Source organism: Lissotriton vulgaris, chromosome 9, assembly GCF_964263255.1.
Source record: "Lissotriton vulgaris chromosome 9, aLisVul1.2, whole genome shotgun sequence".
In the NCBI taxonomy this organism is placed as follows: domain Eukaryota; kingdom Metazoa; phylum Chordata; class Amphibia; order Caudata; family Salamandridae; genus Lissotriton; species Lissotriton vulgaris.
The window spans coordinates 1098288269-1098313212 of record NC_141697.1 but is presented as its reverse complement, the minus strand read 5'-3'; the positions used below and the strand labels follow the sequence as shown (position 1 = coordinate 1098313212).

The 24944-nt window shown below is 37.5% G+C and overlaps 1 protein-coding gene across 7 annotated transcripts in view; it reads left to right on the top strand.

Annotated features, from left to right (window-relative positions):
* CADPS (calcium dependent secretion activator) overlaps positions 1 to 24944 on the top strand; it is a 1556059-nt gene that overhangs the window by 967931 nt on the left and 563184 nt on the right. For all 7 annotated transcript variants that reach the window (XM_086939080.1, XM_086939079.1, XM_086939076.1 and 4 more), the window contains one exon: positions 15591 to 15697. In XM_086939080.1, coding sequence (XP_086795206.1) covers positions 15591 to 15697 — 107 coding nt within the window. The remainder of the gene's footprint in view (positions 1 to 15590; positions 15698 to 24944) is intronic.

Genomic DNA, 24944 nt, shown 5'->3' with positions numbered 1-24944 from the left:
TATTTACATAGTCAATAGCCTTTTCTCAAAAAACTCTTTGGAGTACGATTATAATACTGAATCCAGACAATATTACACCCTGGTGTCAGTAACATTTGAGGCAGGATTTCTGGGGGTGTTTCCAGAAAACCTGCATGGAGTGCTTCAGTGAATTCAATGCACATTCCCACTTCTTGCAATAGTGAATTACTTATTTATTTTTCAAGCACAAACAAGCCAAAACATTTTAGGGGCTGTAATTTGCAGGTCTTAGGTTCAAATTTTAGCATTTTGAGTAAGTCAATTCTTTTTTTCTACATCCAGATTTCAATAAAATGAGTATTGTCAATATCACTGTTACTAAAACCATTTAGTTAAATGCCAGTATAATAGATTCTGTGAAAATAACATCTCCTGCTTCTTAAAAATTAACCGTACCCTTCAGTGAGTTTCCCTATGATCAACATCATTTAAAAAATAATTAAATGCATTCCAATTTGGATCCCAGATACCTTAACTTCTGTCCCACTGTAATGTTTCATCTGATTTATAACACCATGTGGACTTAGATATAAAAAAAGCATCGTACTAAATGCAAAATTGTATTTTCCATGATACTGACGTTAAAGTTGTAAGGCAAAATTCTCGTCTAGTGTTCTAAATTCCCCCTTGCATATATTCTGTTTGTTGTGTGGAGGTAAAGTTTTGTAATGCTTACTCTCGGTTCTCCATGAAACAGGCATGTTCAGTAAAAGAGTTGCTTAACATATGTCTACACATAGGCCTACGTTGTTCACATTAAGACTGGTGAGATAAGCACTCTGGCATTTTGAGGACTGTAAGACTGTCCCAACACACTTTGTTATGTCTTAAGAGTAGCAACTAGTATAATCCACTAAACCGTCCAAATTGCAGACAACTAAGCTCACACATGCTTTACCCAAAATATGACTTAGTGCCTTCTCTACATTAATACACTAGGACATACAAAGACCTCACTTGTGAACTCTTTAGCATAAGAATCTATTTTATAATTGTCATACCTCAGGTATATTGATGCCACACTTTGCTTTATGGCTGGGGAAGGGGGATTAGGACGCAGAGTCTAAAAGACTACCAGTGCAACAATCTGCAGAGCTATAATGTACTTCACTAAGGTAAGGTAACCATATTCTCATCAAGGGGGCATTTTTGGGATGGGCAGAGGTGCAACAGACGCTGTCCCCACTCTAAAACACCCTACAACATGGCTACAGCTTTAGCCAAGCTGTGTCCAACATGGCATCACAACCCACATAAAATATGTCATAACTTAGTTGATTTTTCTCTATTAGGGATACGCTCTTTAGTGAGGATTTTAATAGGAGATTTGCAAAAGGCAAAGTCCCTTCAAATGTATGAGCTGCTTGCCTGACACACCAATAAGGTCTAGTTCAACAATGCTGCAGGGGATAACACAGAAGGCAAGGTGCAGATAATCCTGCTTGGCCAAAACCTTGGCTCCAACAGGTGGAATCAGCAGCGCTCCAAGCAGTAGCGGCCCATTGCGGGAGTGCCGTGGGGCGGGGAGGGGCAGGGGCAGGGTGGGGAGTAGTAAACTCAGTTCACAGCCAACCGGAGTAATGTAAAAAATAAATAAATAAAACAAATTTCGGTGTGCGCGATGAAACGCCAAATGCGTTTTAAGGCGCGCAAAGAAATTAATTTAATTTATTCATTTGTTTACATTACTCCGGTCGGTCATGACCAGAGTTTACTACTCTCCACCCTGTCTCTCGCCCTCCCCGCCCACCGCCCCAGGCACTCCCACAACGGGCCGCTACTGGCTCCAAGTAGAGCTGTTGCTAGAAATGCACCCATCCAGCCGCAGCTGGTAGTGGGAGTACCTGCTGGGCGGTGACGTGAGGAGGGGGAGGGGCAGGGTGGGGGTAGTAATGTATGGATTACGGAGTTTAACAGTTAAGTAAACATATAAATAAATAAAACGAATTTTGTTGTGTGCATTGCAACACCAAATGCGATGCAGTGCGAACATAGAAATTCGTTTTATTTATTTATATGTTTACTTACCTGTTAAACTCCATAATCCATACATTAATACCCCCACCTACCCCTTCCCCTCCCCACGTCACCTCCCGACAGGTACTCCCACTACCGGCCGCGGCTGCACCCATCGCTCTACTTATGGGGACACTCAGACATGGTCTCAATAAAGTGCTTAACTATTTTGTTTGTTTATCTTGCCGTGACCTCTGACTATTTGCACTGGCAGCCTCAGAATAATAATTAAATATAAAACAAAGAAGAAAAATAAAGAGAGATCTTGAATGCTAATCAAAAAGATTTGTTCAAGGAAATTGAAAGAAATTAACACAAGGAAAAGATAATAATAACAAGACGAGAGAAAGTACAAAACAGAAGTAGGCACTGAATGCATGCAGCCTGCGGAAGATTACCAAATGTACACAGTAAATGCTGTGCAGCCTTCACCAACAAAAAGTCCAAGTCTCCACAGCAGATGGGAATGAGTACTTGGGCTATGAGAAACCGACAAGAAAAATATAATAGGTAGAAAAGGCTACAATCAATAAAATGGAGGAAAAGTAAATTGTCAAGATAACCGACCAATAAGAAAAGAAGGCGGGATGGAAGTCTCTTTTAAGATATATTGACTACAATAGATTTCACAAGCTATTCACAAGCGATGTGCAGGCAAAACCTAAAAAGGGGGTTCAGAGGAAGCTAAGATAAAAAGGCCATAGAAACTTTTATTTTATTGGATTGAGAAAAAAAACAGATTTTTGTAGAATGCTTGCTGCCACACCATTTTTTAATACTAGTTGTTACTACTGCTCAACTCAACTGTATTCATTTCATCAACATCAAAAGCATTAAAGGTTGAATTATCAGTGCTAGGATTTGCATTTATTATGTGGAAGATACACTTAAATTTCTTCAGCAGATATATTTGTTTGTACTTTGATTCAGACAGCTTTTTCCCATGTGTAAGTATGGTTAGCTAGCAGTGGTACATACCATTCACTCAACTGACCACACATCTCCACAAACTGATTCAAACTCTTGTATGCAATGGAACTATTTGAAAAGTCATCTTCAGATTTATAAAAGTATTACAATGCCATATGAGTTGCACATGTGCGCTTGCTATATGGCAATAACAAATAAAACCCATCTGACAGAACATACCTGCAAACAGAGGAGTCTTCTTGAAATGGACCACTTATTTCTCTTCAAGACTGAATATACCCATGCAGACATTAATCTAGTATGAAAGAGAATTACTACAAAAATGATAACAGAACTGGTAATAACAAGAAAAAAAAAGAATGTACCCCCCCCCCCGATTCTATTTGCAGACATTTTTTCCAGTCAGTAATCTGGTAAATCTAGACTTGGAATCACCGGGACACTTGTGCTTAGGTGCAACAGTAAGTACCACGTCTAAGGCCATTGATCCACCTACTCATAATCAGGCCCTAAGTGAATAAAGTGACCAAAGAGATTCAAAAACAGTGGTGTATGGCATCAGCGCTCTCACATATAGGCTGAGGATCGGGAAACACAGACATAAGAGGAGGGCAACAGTGGGAGCAAAGAATGGTGAATAGGCATGAACTTACTTAGAAGGTTTCAAACAAAACAACAGGAAATGTGGCTGGAAATAAATTACCTTTTTATAATACATTTGAATCAGAAGCCTCTTTTACATGTTTCCATAATGCAATTAAATAGACGTAGTTTGATAATTTCTTTAAAATGTTCTAATCATGTCAGAACATGTGTCCAACCAAATAATCTTGCGTTTACGAAACAAATCATATAAACATACATTGGAATTAAAACTAAAATTAGGACCATGATGCCTAGGTCACACTCACATCTGAAATCAAAGATCTACACCCTCTGTCCTTACAGTACATTATCCCTATCAGAACAGAATAGGTGAATACAAACCTCATTACTCATAAAGCACTATGCATAAAGCAGTATTTCCTATATCGTCTCTTAATTTAAAGAAGCCATCCAGTCAATAGAGTCATGATAGGTCTCAAAACGTAAACTGATTTTTCTAAAACAAAGGAACTTTCTAGAAGGAATGCGTTCTTTCTTGTCAATTGCTGGCCCCTCTATTGAAGGAAAGATTCCACTTCACTACAGCTCAGAAAGGGCACTTAACAGAGATTACTGAAAAACCTGAGGCAAAACTTAGAACACTTACCAATAAAAGGCCATTTTCTTCCACACCCTATTTAGCCATGCTACTGGAGAGGATAGTAAGGTTGCAGGTTCAAACATTATTTTCAATACAAAATATTTAGCACAGGCAGGGTTTCAGCTCATGTCTCAGGCACAACTGACATTCTGGATCATTTAAGATATGAGGTGTTTAGGAACAGTATCAAAACATCGATTGACACAACTTAGTGGCACCTTTCAAAACCACAATTCATTCCTTCCGATTCCAGCTGTCCTCTGCATGGAATTAAATGACACAATTTTGGCATGAAAACAATTAATCTCTCACTCCTTTATCTCAGGTCCTTGCTCAGGGATCTTTGCTGCTTCCTTTATTTTTTAATGTTTAGATTCCCCGCTCAGGCCAACCTGATACAATTTTGCAGCCAGCACCGTCTACAACTGTACTGGTGATTTACAATTATTATTTTAGAGCATTCAACAAAACCAAATGACTATAACATTGTCACTTTATTCTAATTTACTTTGGGCCACTGAATAATCAAAACGCTCTTAAAGTTAAATAAAGTGGGTTAGATACGTGGCCATTGAAATTAGGTTCCACTCAATACCTTTCCAAAGTGTAAGGAACTTGTGCAACAATTTGTATCCCATCGACATACTGATAAAAATAATTTTCTGTCCCTATCCATCTCATATACAGTGCTGGGAACAATATTGTAATTTCTAGTTCGGGTGTCTTTGCACATTTTTTGTGCCACTTTTGAACTTCTATTTTAATATTCGTTAAATACTACAGAGATTACAAAATTCAGCAATAGTTGATGGGACACTGTTGGCTAAAAAGTGGAGCTCAGTGCCCTGCGTTTATGCTTGCCTTGTACCGGCTAACTGTCAGAGATTAAAGGTCAAATCTCTGTATAATGTTCTCCACTATTTTACCAGTCTTTTTCGATACTACAATACAACCGGGAAATGATGATTTGTGTCTCGCCATCTGCTGTGCATTTATACAGAGGTCATCTTACGTTATGGGTTCCGGTTTTCTCAGTCCATGTCACAAAATTCTTCTAGCACCCAAAAAAAATCAGAGAACACTATTTGCTCAGGATGTAAAGACCTTTCATTTTCTGGCTTTTAAGAACAGACTCTCATTTTAGTGTTGGGTGCCTCTTTCTCTGTGATGCTGTTTATCGTAGTAAAAGTAAGAAGGTCAAGCCAAGGATTTTTATATGATTGTCGCGAGCACGCCTACAACCCTTCTTTAGTATGTCGGGCATTGCAACTAATTCCTATATGGCCCATTTTCTTAAAACGTTTGCTCAGCCATTTCCACCCACCACAAAACACCTAGCTATTGACAAACTACATGTTTTTTTTGTGTTCAAAAGTTTTTATTGGTTGCTTTCTTGAACATAGGGGTACAGAAATACAGCAACAAACAGAGAAAATAAACGCAATACCACAGAGTGTGCTAAATCAAGAAAGAGGAGATGAAACAAAAGAGCATAAAGCAATTACAAACAATAAGCATCTACTTGTAAATTGCAGCAACAAATTGCAGGTGATTACCTATAGTAGAGAATAGTTAGGGAGTGGGTACAGATCAAGCATGGTCAGACTGAAATTTACAGCATTGTAAAAGTATATTTCACGGCAGTTTGTGTGATTCAAAATATATGTCAAGACTATCCCACATACAAACTACATATGAAGACCTGAATCATAAAGTAGAATTCAACGGGTGTATGAAATATCACCATGCTTCCAACAATGAAGATTAATGGTTAATAGAGGCACTTAGGTTGGCTTCATTAATGGGGTGTCTACTAAACTCGTTTCAGGATTGCTGTTTCTCTTGACGATATTCATGATCTGTTGTGTATGGCATTCTTAAGGCCCTTTCCATCAGTATTAAATATTTCAATAGTAACAGCAATGCATGCACATTTGTCACTCTCTTTGATCATGTCTTGTAACATCAAATACAGAGTTTCAAATCATTTGCATTGGTTTGTCATTGTATTAAGTAATTTTTTTAGCATATTCTGATTTGAATTTAGTCCTGTCAGTATAACTCTAAGCAGGTTTTCCATCACACAAATGCCACACTTCCTTTTTTGAGTATCCAAGGACAAATATGAGCCTTGACAAACAATAGTTTTCTGATGCCATTTGTGATTTTTTTTCAACATGTTAATATTCCAGCTATCATAAATATTGCTAGAGTTTAGCGAGGTATATGACAAGGTTAACTGAACAAATAATATTAAGTCAGCAAACATTCTAAAATATCACTTTGGATTTAGCAGAAATCTGATAGATTGACGTCCATTCTATTATACACTTACAATACAAGTGTTTCTTGGCGTTAAGAAGACCGCTCGAGACAAAGCTGATCATAGCCACATAAACATTAAAACAAAATGAAATAGAAGTCTGCAATGCTTTGCAAAAAAACTAAATGATGTGATAGCCGGCACATGAAGGAGAAATTGGTAACAAATTTGGAATACAAGATGATTAAGTTCCAAAACTTTTTGGCTGTATTTCATGGAATACAAAACAAAAGTGATGTATCCTAAAAGTTTTTTTATCTCAAACTATTGGTAAAATACTGTGCCAGCACATGTGAAAATGTGTCCATGGTTCTATAGAAAAGACAATTCATTAAGAGGATTAATTTAGGGAAGGAGGATATAGTGACAAGAGTCCATCTGCCAATATTTCAGCCACTGTGATTGTATAAGAACAATGTCCATGTGGAAAAGGTTGTATAATATCTGATTTATGGAAATAGACCCTATTATGTTTGTTTGTATGTTTGAATTTATTTTTAGACATTTGTATGATATGTTCATCCAGTCATCCAAACATCCACTAATAGTGATGTTATACACTAACAAAGACACAGAATATTGCTTTTACTGTCCATGAAGTACCAAAATGCCTTTGGACTGTTAATAAAGACTGCCCTTACCAGTTCCTTAATGCTACCACTAAGAAGCATTCCAAAAGAATCTCAATAAGAGTAGTTTTGTTAAGTAGTTTTCTCTTTGTACCCATTGCTTTTACACAAAGGAATAGTAATTTAGTGAGTTAGTGTAAGGTAGTGTTGAAAACCCGCATTTTCTACATGGTCACCCAAGATTTTTCACCATTTTTTTGGACATTATATATGCTGGCTTCAATGCTCTTTGCACTTTACTGATGCTAAATATTAGTAAATTGCTTGTGCTTCCCATTTAAAGCACATACTGTACATTGGATCTCAATATATGGCATAGGTCCTTTGTAATTAGTGCCTAATGTTCAATAGCAGGGAAAGTTGTCGTATTTGTCTGCAATGGGTATTTACACCTTCCACATATATGACAAAAATATATATCTGTGCATATTTGAAGGCTCTACAAACAATCAAAAATAGTACCTACACCTGCAGTCTAATGACGTACAAATAAAAGGCATAATTAGAAGCTTTTTCTGGGCTGTTTTATTTTTTGCGTCTTTTTTATATTTTATTTCTTTTTATTTTAACACTTAATAAAGAGTTTGTAACAAAAATATGCTGTGTCCTTAATTGTTAAAACTGTTTCCCCTTATATTTCTATATCTGCCATTTAAAAAATACATTAATAGCAGACGTTATAAATAAGTTAAAACGTTTCTCTAGCCTCCTCCATATGCAATGCTTTAAATTCAGCAGCACACAATTCTAGTAATATAGCGTGCCTCACTTTGTCATGGCCATAATCTGTTAGCATTAGAATTCTGGTGAAATTACAGTGGGACAACATAGAATCAACTGCCAGGCTACGGATATTGGAAGTAAGATTCACTTAGCATGTCAGTTTTTTGTTTTTTAATGGAAGAGAAAGATCTTGGTGGACAGGTTACTCCATCACAACAGTGACGAATATCCCGTCCGCTGAAATATAAATCTTATAGGACATAGTGGGATTTATATTTCAGCGGATGAGATATCCGTCACCGTTGTGACGGAGTAAACTGCCCGCCAGGATCTGAGTCAGTCTCAAAGACTGCTGTTAATTTACAGGAGGAAATGTGTCTTCATGGCAGCTGTCTGGGCAACTATCTGAACCAATAAAGAGATCACTTTGCTTCACTGGTGGGAATCAGATAAAAATGTAATGCAATTATAAAATGACATGTGGCACTACCAATAAATTATTGCAAGCTTGATTAAAATCTGCACAAAACAGCACAGTTGCATCACAAAAAAAGGTTAGACAAAGAATTTTATAAAATCCATGTCCACAAATATTTTTCCAAAGTTCTTCTTTTATTTCAGTGAGTTTTTAAAACATGATCAGAATGATCAAGACAAAGATGACGCGTTTCATCCTTATCAAACGAACTTCTTCAGAGTGAAATAAATCTTTTATATTGTTAATGTTTAGAAAATAAACCATATGGTAAGCCGAGTGTGGAGTAAAAAATTGCTTTCGGCCTCAAATGTATTGTTTAAATTTTAATTAGCGCCTTTATCTAAAAGGAAGGATGAGTGGGTATATGACAACCCCCAGTCTAAGCAATTCAAGGTCCCAAGTCGGGGAACTAGGTGATATACGGAAATAATTCCAAAATTGCAACAGCGCACCAGAATCAGTCACAGTAATCCTCACCAGTAGAAGACCAAACGGGAAAATCTGCTGTCACCTCTTGTATGCACTACTTTTTATTGGCCCTCTAAAACAGTGATTCACTCCAATCAGTGCTTTAAATCATCAGGTGCTATCAAATACTCAGTACCTTCGCTTCTTTAATTTGGAAGAAATAATACTAGCACTTCTCAGCACTGCACCAATGCTTTTAATGTGAGAGTATCTGCAGTTCTCAACAGCTAACATGTACTTTGGGGCAAGGAGTATTTGCACATCTATATTTTCAATTCAAAGCACTGACACCAATTGTAAGAAATCAGGTCATTGGATGACTGGGGTGTGAGTCTTGATCAAGCAGCAAACACAATCCTTGTCAGGGTAAGGCACAAGCAAACCCCAAATTAACCTATGCTCGTCAACCTGGTACCTTGTCACAGAGCAGTCAGGCTTAATTTAGAGGCAATGTGTAAAGTGGTTGTACAACACTTCAAGCAGTAACACCATGAAAACACACCCCAAAAAAGGGACCCAGTGCTGAGTTAGAACAATAGCGTATGTGTTAAGAAATACAAAAATATCAAAATGACAATAATTGAAGTAATAGAACTGGGGATATTGAATTTTTAAGTTTTTAGGGAAAATAGTGCCAAAAAGCGTAAAGCATCAACAGTGGCTATTTAGTTGTGCTGGACTGGGACCGACCAAGATGGGACAAAGGCCGACCAAGATGGGACACAGGCTGACTACAGAGAACCAGTTAGGCCACACAATATAAGTCAGCTGAACAGAGTACCTTAAATCCTTGTGTGGATTCTGCATTGAAGATTCATTACTCAGCCAAGGTGATGCATTGGTTCTTAGATGTGGTGAGGCTGCAGTGCCAAGTCCATTGCGTCAGATTTGAGGAACTTGTTGACAGGGCATGCGATGCAAAGTCTGGTGTTGAGAATGTTGCATGCAGTCGGGGCGATGCGTTGGTTTTGAAAAACTTCGAGACAGCGATGTGGAGTCTGGGGTCGTCATCGAGACTGCTGTTGAAGATAGATGCTAGGATCTGCACCGAAGATACATCACACAGTGGCAGTTCCAAAGGAGATAAGGGCTACAGCGGTGATGCAATTCTTTGCAATGGGTCCAATCCATGCAGCAGTTGAGATGCATCGGTTCTGCTTAGAGTTGCACCATGCAGTAGAGGGGATGCATCGGTTGAGCTGGATGGGCAAAGGCAGGCAAAGAACATTAAGCCCACTTCCAAGGGTCCAAGACTTGGATGACCCCACTTGGCAGGGTAGTCTTACAGTTTGCAGAGTCCAGGTACAGATACAAGATTTTTGGAAGCCTGTTATGTCCTTGAATCTTTAGATCAGGAGGCCAGCAACTAGCCCTTGGGGTCACTCTGGGGTCTGAGTTCAAGAGATGCATGTCCAGTCTTTCTCACCAAGGCAAGATGGCAGCAGGTCAGCACAGCAAAGCAGTAGTCCAGCAGACTGATTTGCATATGACTGGGTTCAAACTGGAATGGTACGGGGAGCAAAAAAGTGATAGATTTAGGCCCAGAAATATGTACTGGGGTGAATGTACGACATTGTTCTGCATCCTGTCCAATTGTTTTTTAGCGACTTTCTAAAAGTGGGATTTTCTGAGTTGAAATTTAAAATCCGAATTCACCATAAGTTAGGATTTTAAATTGTGATTTCCAGAGACACCAAAGGATTTTAAATTGCAATTTCAGAGACACCAACCAAGAATTGGTTATCTCTTCCCATTGGAAAGTACACTTATAAAATGTAATGAAGCAACTCCAATGTTATCATATGAGAGAGATAGGCCAGGCAGTAGAGAAAAACAAATATAAGAGTTTTTCACTACCAGGACATGTAAAACTTACAAGTACACATCCTACTCTTTAAATAAGGTGTACCTTGCCCTCTGGGATGTCTAAGGCCTACCATCAAGGTGATGTTTAGGTATTAAAAAGGAAGGTTTGGACCTCGAAAAGGTTTATTTTGCCAGGTCGAAATATTACTCTAAACTGCTCACACAGGCTCTACAGTGGCAGGCCTGAGACATATTGAAGGGGCTACTTAAGTGGGTGACCCACTAGTAGTAAATACATTTAAGGGTCCTGGCCACTTTACTAGGGACTTATAAGTAAATTAAAAATGACAGCTGTTCATAAGCCAATGTTTTAAGGAGTGAGCACATGCACCTTAGCGTTGGTTAGTAGTGGTAAAGTGTGCAGAGTCCTAATGCCAGCAAAACAAGATCAGAAAAAAATAAGGAGGAAGGCCAAGACTAAGGCTGACAGGTCTAACACTAATGTATTTAGATAATACATTCTGGTAGCTCTAAAATAATCAGAACCTGATCACTAAAAGGAATGCAGCATTTGCCCTTCATGTAACAGTCTGCCTCTATAGTACCATAAAAAAACACCACATACCAAAGAGTATTTGGGTTAGTTCTCAAAATCTATGGCATGCAACAATTTCTTAGTAGTTAGTTAGTAAAAAATCTACATGCGTAATTTGCTTTAGGTGGAAATGCTACTTGTGTAAAAAAACACAATTGTATTAGCATATATAACATTTTTCTGCTTGGACAAAATATATTTTCCAATGGAGGAACCTCTTCCACTAAAACTTTGTTAAATATACGGGGTTCCATTTACAATTCAGGAAAAAATTGTTTATTATGCTTTGGTGTTGTTTTTAGGGTTGGAATCTACCTGCAAGAGGCTAAGCAGTCAGCGGGTGATCCCTAGCCCATCTGCACAGAAACCTGTCAGAACCCTAGTCTCAACAACCATTATACAGAGAAACACATTTTGGCAGAGTGATCAATCAAATAAATTAACATCTTCATGAAAAATACACTTTTCAGGATGTGAAAGAAGAATGATAAATCGTTAAAAATTCTAAATATATTTTGTTACTTATTTAAACTCTGGTAGTCCACACTCATTCACTTATATTCATTCATACCCATAATGTTCAGCAGGCTCCGCCGATAATAAAATGTTATTTTCCATGCCACCTAATTCTCCCACTACAGATAGATTGGTTAAAACATTGTGCAGCCTAGGTATTTGCCCCCTCCTTATTGCCTTTAACTATAATTACTGCTGCAGATTTTGTCACATATATTCACGTGGACATACATCCGTAAATACACACCATCATACATATGTCCTTAAATACATGATTTAGAGAGCAAAACTAGAACATATTGTCCATTAAATATTTATTAAAAGAGAACCCAAACAATTCAAGGGGATAATTAGAAACTAACATAATATTATGTGCATTACAACCAGCAAAATAGTGACTTACTTTATGCAGTTATTCCTAATGGGTCTGGTCTGTTTGTGATTTTCTTGACATTTTGATGTACACATTGTGCAAAAAATGTAACTGATGAGTCAAGATTAGAATGCAGTGTTCTAACACTTACAATGGCAGGGAACATATTTGATAGCAATAGCATCAGCATTCGTTTCCAGAGATTGATCTTTCTAGTATGATCACAAACTGTATGAGGGCAAAATAATTAGGAAACACACATATAGAAGTAAATGTACTCATTTTAATAGTCCAGAATATAACACATGTATTCCCCATAATAAATTATTGATTCTGTAACTTTAATATGTGAGATTAAAAGTAGATTTATTTTAATTTAATGGTGAAGGTTAGGATAGTTATAGTCATTTGGTTACAATGGCAACAATTCCAAATACTAGAAGTAGATCATTACTAACCTTAATGGTGAATATCACATGGAACATTGGAAGATTTAGTAATCATTCTTATATGAAAAGGAGACATTCATTGTATAAATAACACAAATGGTTTTCAAGCAACACAACTATGTGAGGGAGTACATTTCAATAAAGTGGGTTATTGTTATTCATAACAAGAAGTCACTGGGTGGAAGTGAAAAAAGGAACAAGGAAGTACTGTTAAGTCACCCACCGTACTTTTTCTTAAACATTGCCAGGTGGTGTTTTTACACCAGTTATGCATTTGTTTTGTGAAATACAGCCCCTATTGAAGACAAACCATTACCTTATACAGGACTGAAGAGCAGAATTAGTGTGCTTTAATTGTTTGAAAAGTAAAGTGTCAGCACAGACCACTTCCTGTGTTTCCTGCACACACACATTTTACAAAAAGCATATTATTATATTCATTATTATTATTATTAGTAGTAGTTGTAATTTTAGTAGTAGTGGTGTTAATACTAATAAGAGCCAGTGTAGCAAAAGAAGTATAAGTGGTAGTAATAATTGTAATAGCAGTGTTGGTGACAACAATACTAGCAGCATTTATATTAATCTTAATATTGAGAATAATAAAAATTATTACTAATGTCACTACTACAAGCACTGCTACAGGTACTGCTATTATAAGTACTACTACGATTATAATATTAGCTTTTTCCCAGTTAGTATGACTGTACATTAAAGACATCATCCATCTTTTTGCCAAAACATCCCATTCATCCTTAATGTGGGTTTGTAGACCCCATGTAAATATGTATAACATAGTTACTGGCAGGATCATGAAGAAATGTTAAAGGCTCATACAAAATGTTCATACATAAACAATCAAAAAGCTAAAAACAATTCCTCCCAGTGCCTGTTTTTCCCTTTTTAAAATGTTTCAATATGGTACTTTTAAAAAGGCGAATCAACAAATAAGATGTTTAAAGCCACTCTATATTTTAAACATTTTCAAAAGTTCATCAATAACCATTATAAAAGTGGTTTAAGTGTTATATTCGGTGTAGGAAATACTAACTACGTGTTGTAGTGATAGTACTGTAGTGTATGTAGAGGGCGAGTTAGTTTTCGCCTAAATTTGTGTTTGTCCATTTCGGTCTACCATTCTTTTAAACTTTGTCATTCATTTGTCTCTGTTTATAAAGTCACATGCTTCTTTCATTTTCCTATTTCTCTCCATCATGCATTTCCAGCTCGCCGGCCTAAATCTATGTCAAAACCACCACCTGTGCCTCCACCCATTCAAACGCAGGCTAACACCTTAAGTCAGAGGCACAAAGGCATGCCTAGGCATACACCAAGTACTGTAATCGATTTCTTTCTTTCAAAGCCTTATCTAGTTTAGTTGTTTACCATTCATTCTGTTCTTTATCTTTGTTTTGTTTGTTATTTAGAAGACTTTCCACCAAGGAACCTACTTCAATTTCATTTACATTGTGGGTTTTTGGCTATTGCAAGAATATGTCCACATTTCTTTGTCTAGCAATGTCTGGCATATCAAACATTTTCAAATCTAAATGTCAGCACAAAATAACATTTTTGTTACATAACATTTTGCATGACAATAATTGTTGTTTGAGTTCAAATGATTTTGTTTGAAATGTTTTAGAATTTTATTATTTATGCTTTTTAACAAATGTCCAGCGCTCCAGCTGAAAAAATGTGGTCCAAAGAGTGTTTTGGAGTATTTTACTTAATTATGGCAAAAGAATGATTCCAAAATGCCAAGCTTCATTGCCTATGGACAGCTTATGCATATGTGTTAACACTGTTTACAGACAGGGTGCTTTTCTTTTTCATTGTTAAAGTGCATAGGTGGGTAATGTCCAAGCAGGAAAATAGTATCTGGCATTACATTTGGGACCCCTTCATTTGAATGTTTGCCACAAGAAACAAGTGAGACTGAAAAGTTCTTGTTTTTTAGTGTTAGAACATTTGTTAAAGATATTACTCTCTTTGAGTTTCAGAATTACAAACATGGTTGGGTGTGCATTTTTTGTTGTGCCAAATAGTTTTGGCTCAATTTAATAATGTATCAAGCAAGTCTTTCGAGGCATAAATGAGGGAATCAAGTTTATTTCTTAAAACAAGACATTCAAAGTGAATTATTGTCAGAACAGCTCCAATTCTTCTCAGATTTCCTGGCCTTAGTTACACTAGTTTTCTATTGCCTTTCTCGGAAAAATATCTTGGAGGGACCTCCTACAATGTTTCTCTTCTCCTGTTGTCTCACTGAGGCACTTGAATTAGTGTTTGTGATACGTTTGTAGGATAGTTTCAACTCAACAGCAGTTGCTCAGAAGAGAAGGTTGCAGTAGTCATATAAGCGTACCTAAGCAGTAACGCAAATCCATTATACAGCTGCAGGTTTCAACACAGGCACATTATATGATGCCAGGTTAGCTCCTTCAGGCTCATCAAACTGCTTGTAGTAGACTTACCTACAACTAGTCTGCAGAGATGTCTTGATTCTTTTTGATCCCGCAACTCAGACTCTCTCCTGCTCCCAATACCACAACTCTCAGTAATGTGTACAATCATAAGTTGTGATGTTTGCTTCAGGTTGGTAAATTATATTGCTATGGAAAATTTATATTTCCCCAACATAGATGAAGTTAAAAGGAGATATCAAACAGACACATTTTGAAATCTGGAGTTTCTGTTCCATTGATTGATAGTATGCTGTCTCTGGGGAATTTAACATTGTCATTTTTCTCAATAAAGTGTCACAATTAAATTCATATGGAAGAAAAGCAGACATTATATAATTTGTTTTCTAAATTTAGAGCTGGAGCACTGTGTTCTCATTTTATTAAAAAAACACAGTGGATAAATGGTCTGTCCAGTACTAAATATGTAGTATTTGCATGAGCATTGTTTTTTAAAGTTATTAATTTTAATGTAACTATAAAGATATCTGACGCCACTGGCCAGAAATATATGTGATCAATTGCACAGTTTTAATGCACACTCTTATACTGCAGAAAATGTAGGCCGGCTAGTCACTCCTGCCAAAAAACTTGAAGATACAATCCGTCTTGCTGAACTTGTCATCGAAGTGCTGCAGCAAAATGAAGAACATCATGCAGAGGTGAGCACTTGTGCTTCATACAGATCTTATTAATTGGTGGGTTTTTTCTCTGTAATAGAACAGGGAGTTATGTCTTTAGTACACAAGGTTCTAACAAAATCACAAGCAGTTGTACACCAGAGATGAAGCAAAAATAATACGTATTATTTAAAATTATCTTTCCCCCCCTTTACTTACTATGCTTGTATTCACCTTTAGAGGATAATTTGCTTGAGTAAAGATTTCCTACTTTTAGACTTTACTAAAAAAGATTTTTCTAAAATAACTGTTATTTCTATTGATCCATCTTTAATTCATTAGTTTCTCTTGGCAAACGCTCCAGCCAAATATATAAATGCAAAAAAGGCACAAAAATATGAACCTATTTAGCTCTTCAAGTTATTTCTTTTCATACAAGCATATAGCCAGTGCTTTAGCACATTTTTCATCAACAGTCAAATACCTCAGTGTTGCAAACATATGTTACCAAATATGCAGCATTGAGATGGTCTTGCTGATTTTTAAAAACAGCGTTCACCATTTTTATTTTTTCAGGAAGGCCAATATCATACATTCCTGCATGTGTGGCTATTATAGTTGTTCAGATTTTCTATTTATTGTGCAGCAAATTGTATAGATGATCATTTAAAACTTCCATTAAACAATGATTCTTAGTTTTAATGTTATCACTCTTCTGTTTCTTTCACTTTGACATCAATATATTAGACAATGTATAAGGATTTCACATCAAAGTCAATCTAATAGTGCATTTACAGTAAATTAACATCTTTCTCCTACACAATACATCCAACAGTCCCAACTAATGCCTGATTGCATATCTAAATTTCCTCCCTGTTTCTCTATTGTTCATTCAATCTTGGATGATCCTGGCAGGGAAAAGAGGTATGTGACTAAACTCAATGAACCCAAGTCACCTCCTGTCATAATCTTTGCATGCCCTATCAGTTCCATGTTTCCTAATGGTTTTAACCTGGGTTATCCTCTGTACCTTCAAGTGGAGCCATTTAACAATAGCCTTATATGCTGCTTGTGAAATGTTGCCCTGCACAGGGTACACACGATGTTGCCCAGTCTGTGCATGTAGCAATGAATGTATTTTACAAGCACTCTAGTTACTTTCCAGCACAACCCTACCTTCCTAGAATTTTCCTACCTGATCTTGCTGTATAACCCCTGTTGTTTATCTTTTAGTGTTGTAGTCGATTTTAATTGCATTTTCATACCAACACACATGTATGTATATGGTTATTCTCATAGTGATACATATGTGCAAAATTTAGAATGTATATACGTATATATGGGATAATGTTTCTTGCCTGAATCTGACTGTCATCAACAATTGCGACTCATTATTATATAACTAATCAAAGCAATGTCATTTAGTACTAATTAATCAGAGTTAGTAGTGGGCCTTGGACTACGACATTCACTATCTTCATTGAATGAGAGGAGCACTTTATGGCCATGGTTCCAGTTAAACAGTCACAAGATAGATTAAAATGCATGTATTTTTAAATTGGGCATTCCTTACACAACATAGCATAAGTTTATCTCTGGGGAATTTCTGGTAATGTTATATGAAAATATACAAACATGATATTCTCTAAATCTCTGTATAAATATTTAAACTTAAATTGTGAGAATACACATTTTCTGTATATTTCAGCTTAGGATATGTAGGGAAGCAGATGCTGATCTGTGAAACCATCCACTTTATTTACTTTTGGACCTTCTTTTTTGGCCTCTGCTGTGAGTGAGAATCCCTATGCAGTCTCTCACACTGTAAGCTTATGTTAAAATATATTTGAGCAGCAACTGTCAGTTACTAGCTTTTAAAAGAAGGTTGGATTATGCATACATCTAACGTATATGGCTCTGGGAAAGTTTTGATTGACACATTTTCACATATATCTGCCCCCCTGTAGTGGTTGGGAGAGGACAACTTATCTCACTCATACTGACATATGCACACAGGTAGCACTATAGCAGATGGGGCCCAGATTACGGCAGACAAGACATCATAAAGTCTAATAATTCAAGTAACAATTCAAAAAGAAATACCCCCTTTTCTTCTTGGTGGAAGTGTAAAATTGATTGTGTTTAAATTCTATTAAAATTTTCTGGAAAGTGTACCTAGAATACATTCATCAATAGGCATGAGGTAGTAATTTCATTAGCTTATATTTTCCTACAAAGTTCTCAATCGCAAATGCATATCCACAGTCAATTGTTTGTATTAGATTAGACAGCCTTATTGAAATTCTTGTTTCATGGCAGACAAATCTCCGCATGGAACAACAGTTACATCCAAGAAGGCTAGCCTTCTTCGGGGAGAGGAAGGCGGCAGAGGTGGACTTTCTATAAACTATTAGCTGGATCTCTCATACAAGTACAGGAAGCATCTTCTCATGTGGGACAAAGGGAAGTCAAGCAGACCTTTGGGTGCAGTCACCAGGAGTGGGTTTCTTTCAAGACTGGGAGGGAAGAAACAGTACTTGAGGTGGGGAAGACTGCCTGAGAAGAGAGGTATGCTACATTGTCCATTCGAGCTGCCATCTTTGTTTTTCCAATAATGATGCACATGGGATTAGAAAAGGAGGGGACTGCTCTCTGGAAGCACAAGGTAGGGGTTGATGGGCAATGTGCCATCCCTTGATTGAGTGAGGACTCCCACCTTCTAGAACTCTGAAACTGTCAGTGAGGGGAAGAACAGGCCCACATGGAGAATGAATACCTGGCTAGCGGGGTAAGACCTACCCTAGACATGTACTTTTTGGACTTTTGTTGGACTCATTCTCCAACTATTGGTAGTAGCTCCTCATCTCCCACATGGAGTCATTAAGGGACCCCGGGTGAAGGGTGAAAATCTATGGGTTGGTCCTGGTGATGGGTAATCTAGGAGTCTGTGCTATATTTTATGCTTGACACACAGGCACCCTACAGGCGGATAAAATCTTTGGGCCCTTGGGAAGTGCAGACAGGAAAGATGAAGTGCCAAGAGGACTATGGGGTGTTGCTGCAGAGAGATCCCAGTTCTTGAGACTAATAAGGCTGACTAGCAGATCTGGTACAGGCATTTACAGATCATTTCTACTAAAAGGAAGGAAGTAGTAGTGCCAAAGTCTGTAGAAAAAGCCCCTGAAAGTCTCTAAGAATAAACTCAAATTGTGGGAAGCTGAAGGCTCCAAAAACCACTACTGAGGCTAAGTGCATCATCAGTTGCTCAAAAAGGAAATCCCTATGTCATTTTTGCCAAAGATGCAGGAGTTATCATAAAAACATCTACCCACTGGTGTGAGACATTTTAGAAGGCTGTATGAGCTCCATGTGTGGGCAGCACCAGAAAAATCCCAACTGGAATTTTGAGATCACTCAAGGGAGCACATGTGGCTGTTGGTACATATGAGGGTTCTAGAAGTGCTGTCAAATGTTCTACATAATTACACATTAGGGGTGAGGGAACTGGAAGTGCAAGTTAGCCAAATCTCTGGGGAGCCCCAGGAACTGTCCTTTATGGCCCTGTGCAAATGACAGTCCCCAGGCATGGGAAGCACTGTCTCACCCACTCTGCACTACTGGAGCAGGAGAATAGGAAATTGTTGACTTCCTGATGGCTACCTGTAACTCAGCGCTGAACCAGTGGACATGGAAAGCCATTAGGGTACTGGAGCACACTGCATGACCTGCCGGAGTCCTGGTAAGGGATGTCCTTGTGCACAATATAGATGCTTATAGTCCATCGCATTAAAGCATGTGGAGTCTATGATGTCTGCTTCAGATGCTGCGAATGTAAAACTTTGCCCCATGTTCAACTTTCTAAGACATTGTACAGTTAAACAAAAGAATGAAGTTCAAGCATGTCCGTTCATGTTAAAGAAAGCAGAAGCACTTGCCTGTTCATCTTCAATGTTGGGTTTTATACCCATAATTTGGCAAGCAGTTCTACTTCAAGAGTCATCTAAGAATTGCAGTTACATAAATATGCACGTTTCCTAAGAATACCTATCTTTTAAAGAAGAAAGGAAGAATTTTCAGGTGAGGGTGAGGAGAGTTGCCAAAATTAGGAGTTTCTCTTATTGATGCATAGGGCATGGAACGTCAACGGGTTTAGAGAGCTGGAGTCCTTCTATTTTTAAGTCTGGTATGCTGATAACAGTGTTCTTTTGCAGATATTAGCCCCAACATTTCATACTGGCAATCTTCTTAATGGGTTTTAATATTCAGAAGACGCCTTAATCATAATAGATTAGGTATTACACAGCTCCTCACTGACTGCCCCCACATTGTGTCTGTCCCTGGTGAGGGATAAAGGGCCTCCGTTTTGACTATCGCCATTGGTTAATAAAAATCAATGACCCCACGTATGTTCGAGAATAAAGCCCACGTTAAATGTGCCCTAAAATGGCAGCAGATCTACGTGCAGCAGATGGTGATCTGCTAGCAAAAACTGAAAACTCTGAATATGATTTTAATCAAGAGGGAGCAAGTCACAATGATGCCTAAAGCCAATCACACAGCCTCTGGTTAATTTGTCTAGATTTCTGAGTTAAAATGATAAAAATCTTATGGGAAGGGAGACATGAGGCTATATGCTGTACCAATATCCACTGCCCTTATTCAGTGTTGCATGTTCTTTGAGCCAGTTCTCTTATAAACCCCAGAGGGCTGCCTTCAGCAGATTCTCAGTTGACTAATATCTGGCTACTGTGGAAGTTCTAGTGTGCATTGCTTGATTTAGTTTCGTATCTTCTCTGCTGGCTTCAAGAGGTTGGACACAATTATAGTTCTTTAACAAGTATTCAGATTTAGCTTTTCATTTAGCAGTAGAGCCAATTTTTCATGTATTTACATAACAATTTGTAGCATTAAATTTGTGCCGCCATCTTTCCTTTTCACACATTCAGTTTAGCTAACCTCCAAGAGGCAATGATCCAGTACTTTATAGAGCTCCTTTTTTAAGGACGAATTTCGACATCACAGATATCAGACACTGTTTTTCTGAATTGTCATGCACTGGACATTTTTCCCAGCGTAATATTCTTGGAAATTATATGAGAAGGGGTACATTAGTTCTGGATATCATTTTGGAAACTATACTCCAAATAGACCTTTAACAATAATAAGCTCACAGCAAAAGCTGCGATCATCCGTTTGAAACTTAATGACCTGAAGGTGGTATGGAGTATAGTAGAAATCATTGATCTCATTTGAGATGTCATCAGTGATGTCATAAATGAGGTCATAGAACATGTCATGAGTGATGTTTTATGTGAGGTCATAAATAGCGCATGGCGGGTGCAAGTTATAGTTAATGCTGCTAACTATAACTGGTGAATTTTTGTGTTTTATTTGTAGTTCCAAATGTTAATGTTCACACTGACAAATGTACCTAACTATAACATTACTTTCAGTGAATTTCTAAGATTTTATTTTAACTGAAATTTAATTACACCTGACTTTAATGTTAATTTAACTTTTGGATATTTTCAGTTTTACAAACACACCCACACACACACACACACACACACACATATATTGAAACACTGCTTTTACGTTCATGGGAGCATGGCAACCTTGACAGGGCGGCCTCGGCAGGCAGGGATGGACAACAGCTGATTAAGACTGTACTTTCCTCACACTAAAAAAAATGCTGTATGCCCAATTCCGGAAGAACCTGTGTGGGTCTATCAGAATCTACTGAACAATAAAGCACCCACTGTGGTTCTATCAGAATTGGGCAAACTATATTTATTTTTCCTTGTGCAAGGCCAGTGCAGATATTTTTATATATATATGAACAAGGCTGGTTACACCTCAAACGCGTTCGATTTAGAACGACTGAATAAAGATTTCAAAGCTCCCACACTGGGTCATCATCCCCTTTCTTTGGAGTGGATATTGGTTATATATATATATATATATATATATATATATATATATATATATATATATATATATATATATAGATATATATAGATATATATATATATATATATATATATATATATATATATATATATATATATATATATATATATATATATATATATATATATATATATATATATATATATAGTCCAGCACTCCTGTTCGCACTGAACCCAAGCCTCTTAGTGATGACAGGCTGTGGTCGGGTGGGGTGGGTTGGCAAGCCCCTACACCTCCAACATGCGTCATATCCTCTTACAAGAACAACACACCATGACCAAAGTGCTTTCAAGAAAGTTTATTCCTGGCAATGCAACTCTTCACGTTTCAGAGCACAAAGCTCCTTGTTCAGGAGTAACAATGTTGCAGCGTAATGCAGTTTAAATAGTGTAACAGACAGTGTAACCAGACTTCCTGGTTACAAAGTGCACAATTTCTTTGCACTCACAAATTGCGATGCTGTTTTACTATTTACAGCTTTCTGTATTCTAGCAAGTGTGACAATCACATAAAAAACCTTTCTTTGTGTTACAGAAAGGAAACCATCAATTCCTTACTTCATTGCTTAATCAATAAAGTTTTCAATTCAGTCGTGAAAACTATATGTGTAACAGGACTTACACTAACGCCTAAACAGCGCTGATATTCACTCTGTTAATATACGCTTGCTCCATGCGCAAGTGCGCGCTGTTCACACCTATTCTGCCCAGCATTGTTTATATTCAATCACCCAACTTTAAACATGACAGGGCTTACAATGTTGCTAACCACACTGGTAATTGCTTTGCTAATATGTGCTCCCTTACTGTACAAGTACGCACTGGCCAAATCTGTTGTTGCCATATTCCATAAACAGGGAATTAGGACACCACATTCAAGTCCATTGCTAATTTTGTTTTAGGAAATAAACAGCGAGTAAATCACGGTAAGCAAAAATTACTAACAATACTGCCCCAGTGGGCTTTGGTTCAGTATTTGCTGTACCAGGTACCTCATGGTTGATAACCCTTCAATTAACAAACATTAAGGGGTATTTTTTAACTCATTGCCTAATTGCCTCTGTTGGCATGGCCAGCTTCAAAATATCATTTGTGGTGTACTAAAACTTGATCCCAAATAGGCTGATCCTCTTGTGTGTGTGACAGTTCTTTCTATCAATCAATTTTTATATCATCTCTACAACGACGGCTTCCAGTCCTATTAAAGATATCTGTCACTCATTTTGCCTTCTATTTGCCTCACAATAATTACAGGGAAATCTGCAAAAGATATACGCAAAAAATACTCATTAAGCATCAAGTGAAGAAACAACATAATATCTGCAACAACTCAATATTAACCAGCAGCAGTGAGAATAAAAACATTGTTTAAAATCTATATGACTTTCCGTTTGCAGCTTCTTAATGTAAATTGAAGGTCTGGTTATCTATTCATCCCAGATGTACCCCCAGTTCTTCATCGCCATTGTGTCCTATAGGGTGCACAGTATGATAATCTATTATTGTACTTGATTCAAGGAGCCTAAGCTCCAATACTCTGTCACCCCCCTCTCTCTCTCTCTCTCTCTCACAGGAATGGTGTCCAATACACAAAAGGATAGGAGGGTACTATTCTTGTTGCGTTTCATTTTAGAGTGCCTGGCAATGGGGTACTGTCTATGATTTAGCTGACAACTGCCTTCCTTCAAATACATTTCCTTCGACAACACCACTAAAATAAATATATATATATATATATATATTCCAAAGGGGGCAGGGTATCCTTACTCTGGTGCCCTTAAATTTTCTCCATTGAACACTTCAGGGCAGGGGACTAAGTCCATTAGTTCTGTAATTGCTGCCAGCAACATTTTCCTCAGGTTGCCGGTTGCCAATCAGCACACTCACTCCTGCTGTCACCAAATGTTCCCCGTACCAATCAGAATGCTCTATTTTCTTTTAATTGAGCTTGAGGGACTCTTGCAAGATCTCTACATTTTTTAACCCTCATTTCTCTACTACTGAATGGGTTTACACCAAATTACAAAAAGCAAAATCTGTGGACCTAGATCTAGATTTCAGTCAAATTTGGTGTAATTCTGCAAGCCTAGGAAAAATGCATAGGAGTTTTGCATTTTGGGCCCTCCTTTTTTCTTGTCCCTCTTTGACGGATCACCCTAAAACTTTCAATGCACAAATAAGTCAAAACATAGGACATTTTTAGAATGTTTCTTGAAGTTTTATCAAACAAGGCCAAAGTTATTAGCAACATAAAAATACTTTACCTATGAAACAGCTGACCAACCTATAACTACCCAGTACACTAGTTCAATAATTAGTGTACTGCAACAAAATCATGATATAGCCCATCTATATTAGCCTGCAAGGAAGGGTATCCAGTTACTGGTGCAAGTCACAAGAGTCTGGGTAATTAAACATCCGAGTCTTTAGGCACTTTGTAAACCAGGCAGAATTCTTACTCTTTCTGACATCCTGTTGTGAGCTATTCCACTTGTATCAGTCTACTAATTATTGAGCTTTTTTGGACATGCGAGATCACCATCAAATTTGAGGTTACAGTCTAATATTTCACAGTTCCATTATGGAGATAGTGCAACGTCTGAACGTTGGGGTTAATATATTGCCTGATACTAATATTAGCACAAAGGCATAAAGCAACATTAATCTATATTTAAGACTGTAATAGTTATTGCTTTTGTTGCCCTCTTTTTTTCCTTTGTAAGGGATGATGGTTAACCTGGGTATGTATGTAATAACCATCTGTTCTGGTCAGCTGATTTACATGCTTTTCCAATGTTCTTCTTTCATGGTGCAGAAACCTGGGTATTATACTGTTTGAGACTACCTAACAGCGTGCTTGCCTATTCTGATTGAATTATGAACCATAAACTGTGTCTGGGAACTGTTTCTCTAAGACCCAATAGCATAGGTTCTCTCTGTGTCTTGACCCAGCCACCCACTAAATCATTGCTTCAGAACTATATTCAGATTACAAGGGTCTTCTGTGCCCCCTCTGAGAGGGAACACAGTCTTTGAAACGTAATGGTGCTCATCATCAATAGGTCACCCAGTGGTTTCACATAGCAAGAAACCCCAAATTTCAGAGATCTGGACTTTCTCTTCATGTCATAAAGGTAGTTCCTGTCTTTTCCTTCATCCACCCAACAAGAACCAAAAGCTAAGTGGAAAAAATAGATTATTTAGGCAGTTTCCTCAGAGGAACTTCCCAGTTATGTAAAATAACTTCAGTTGGAGCAATCTGAAAGGTCAAAACTCAGAAGGCTGGAGGAAATTATCCTGGATTAAGGCATGCTGCAAAG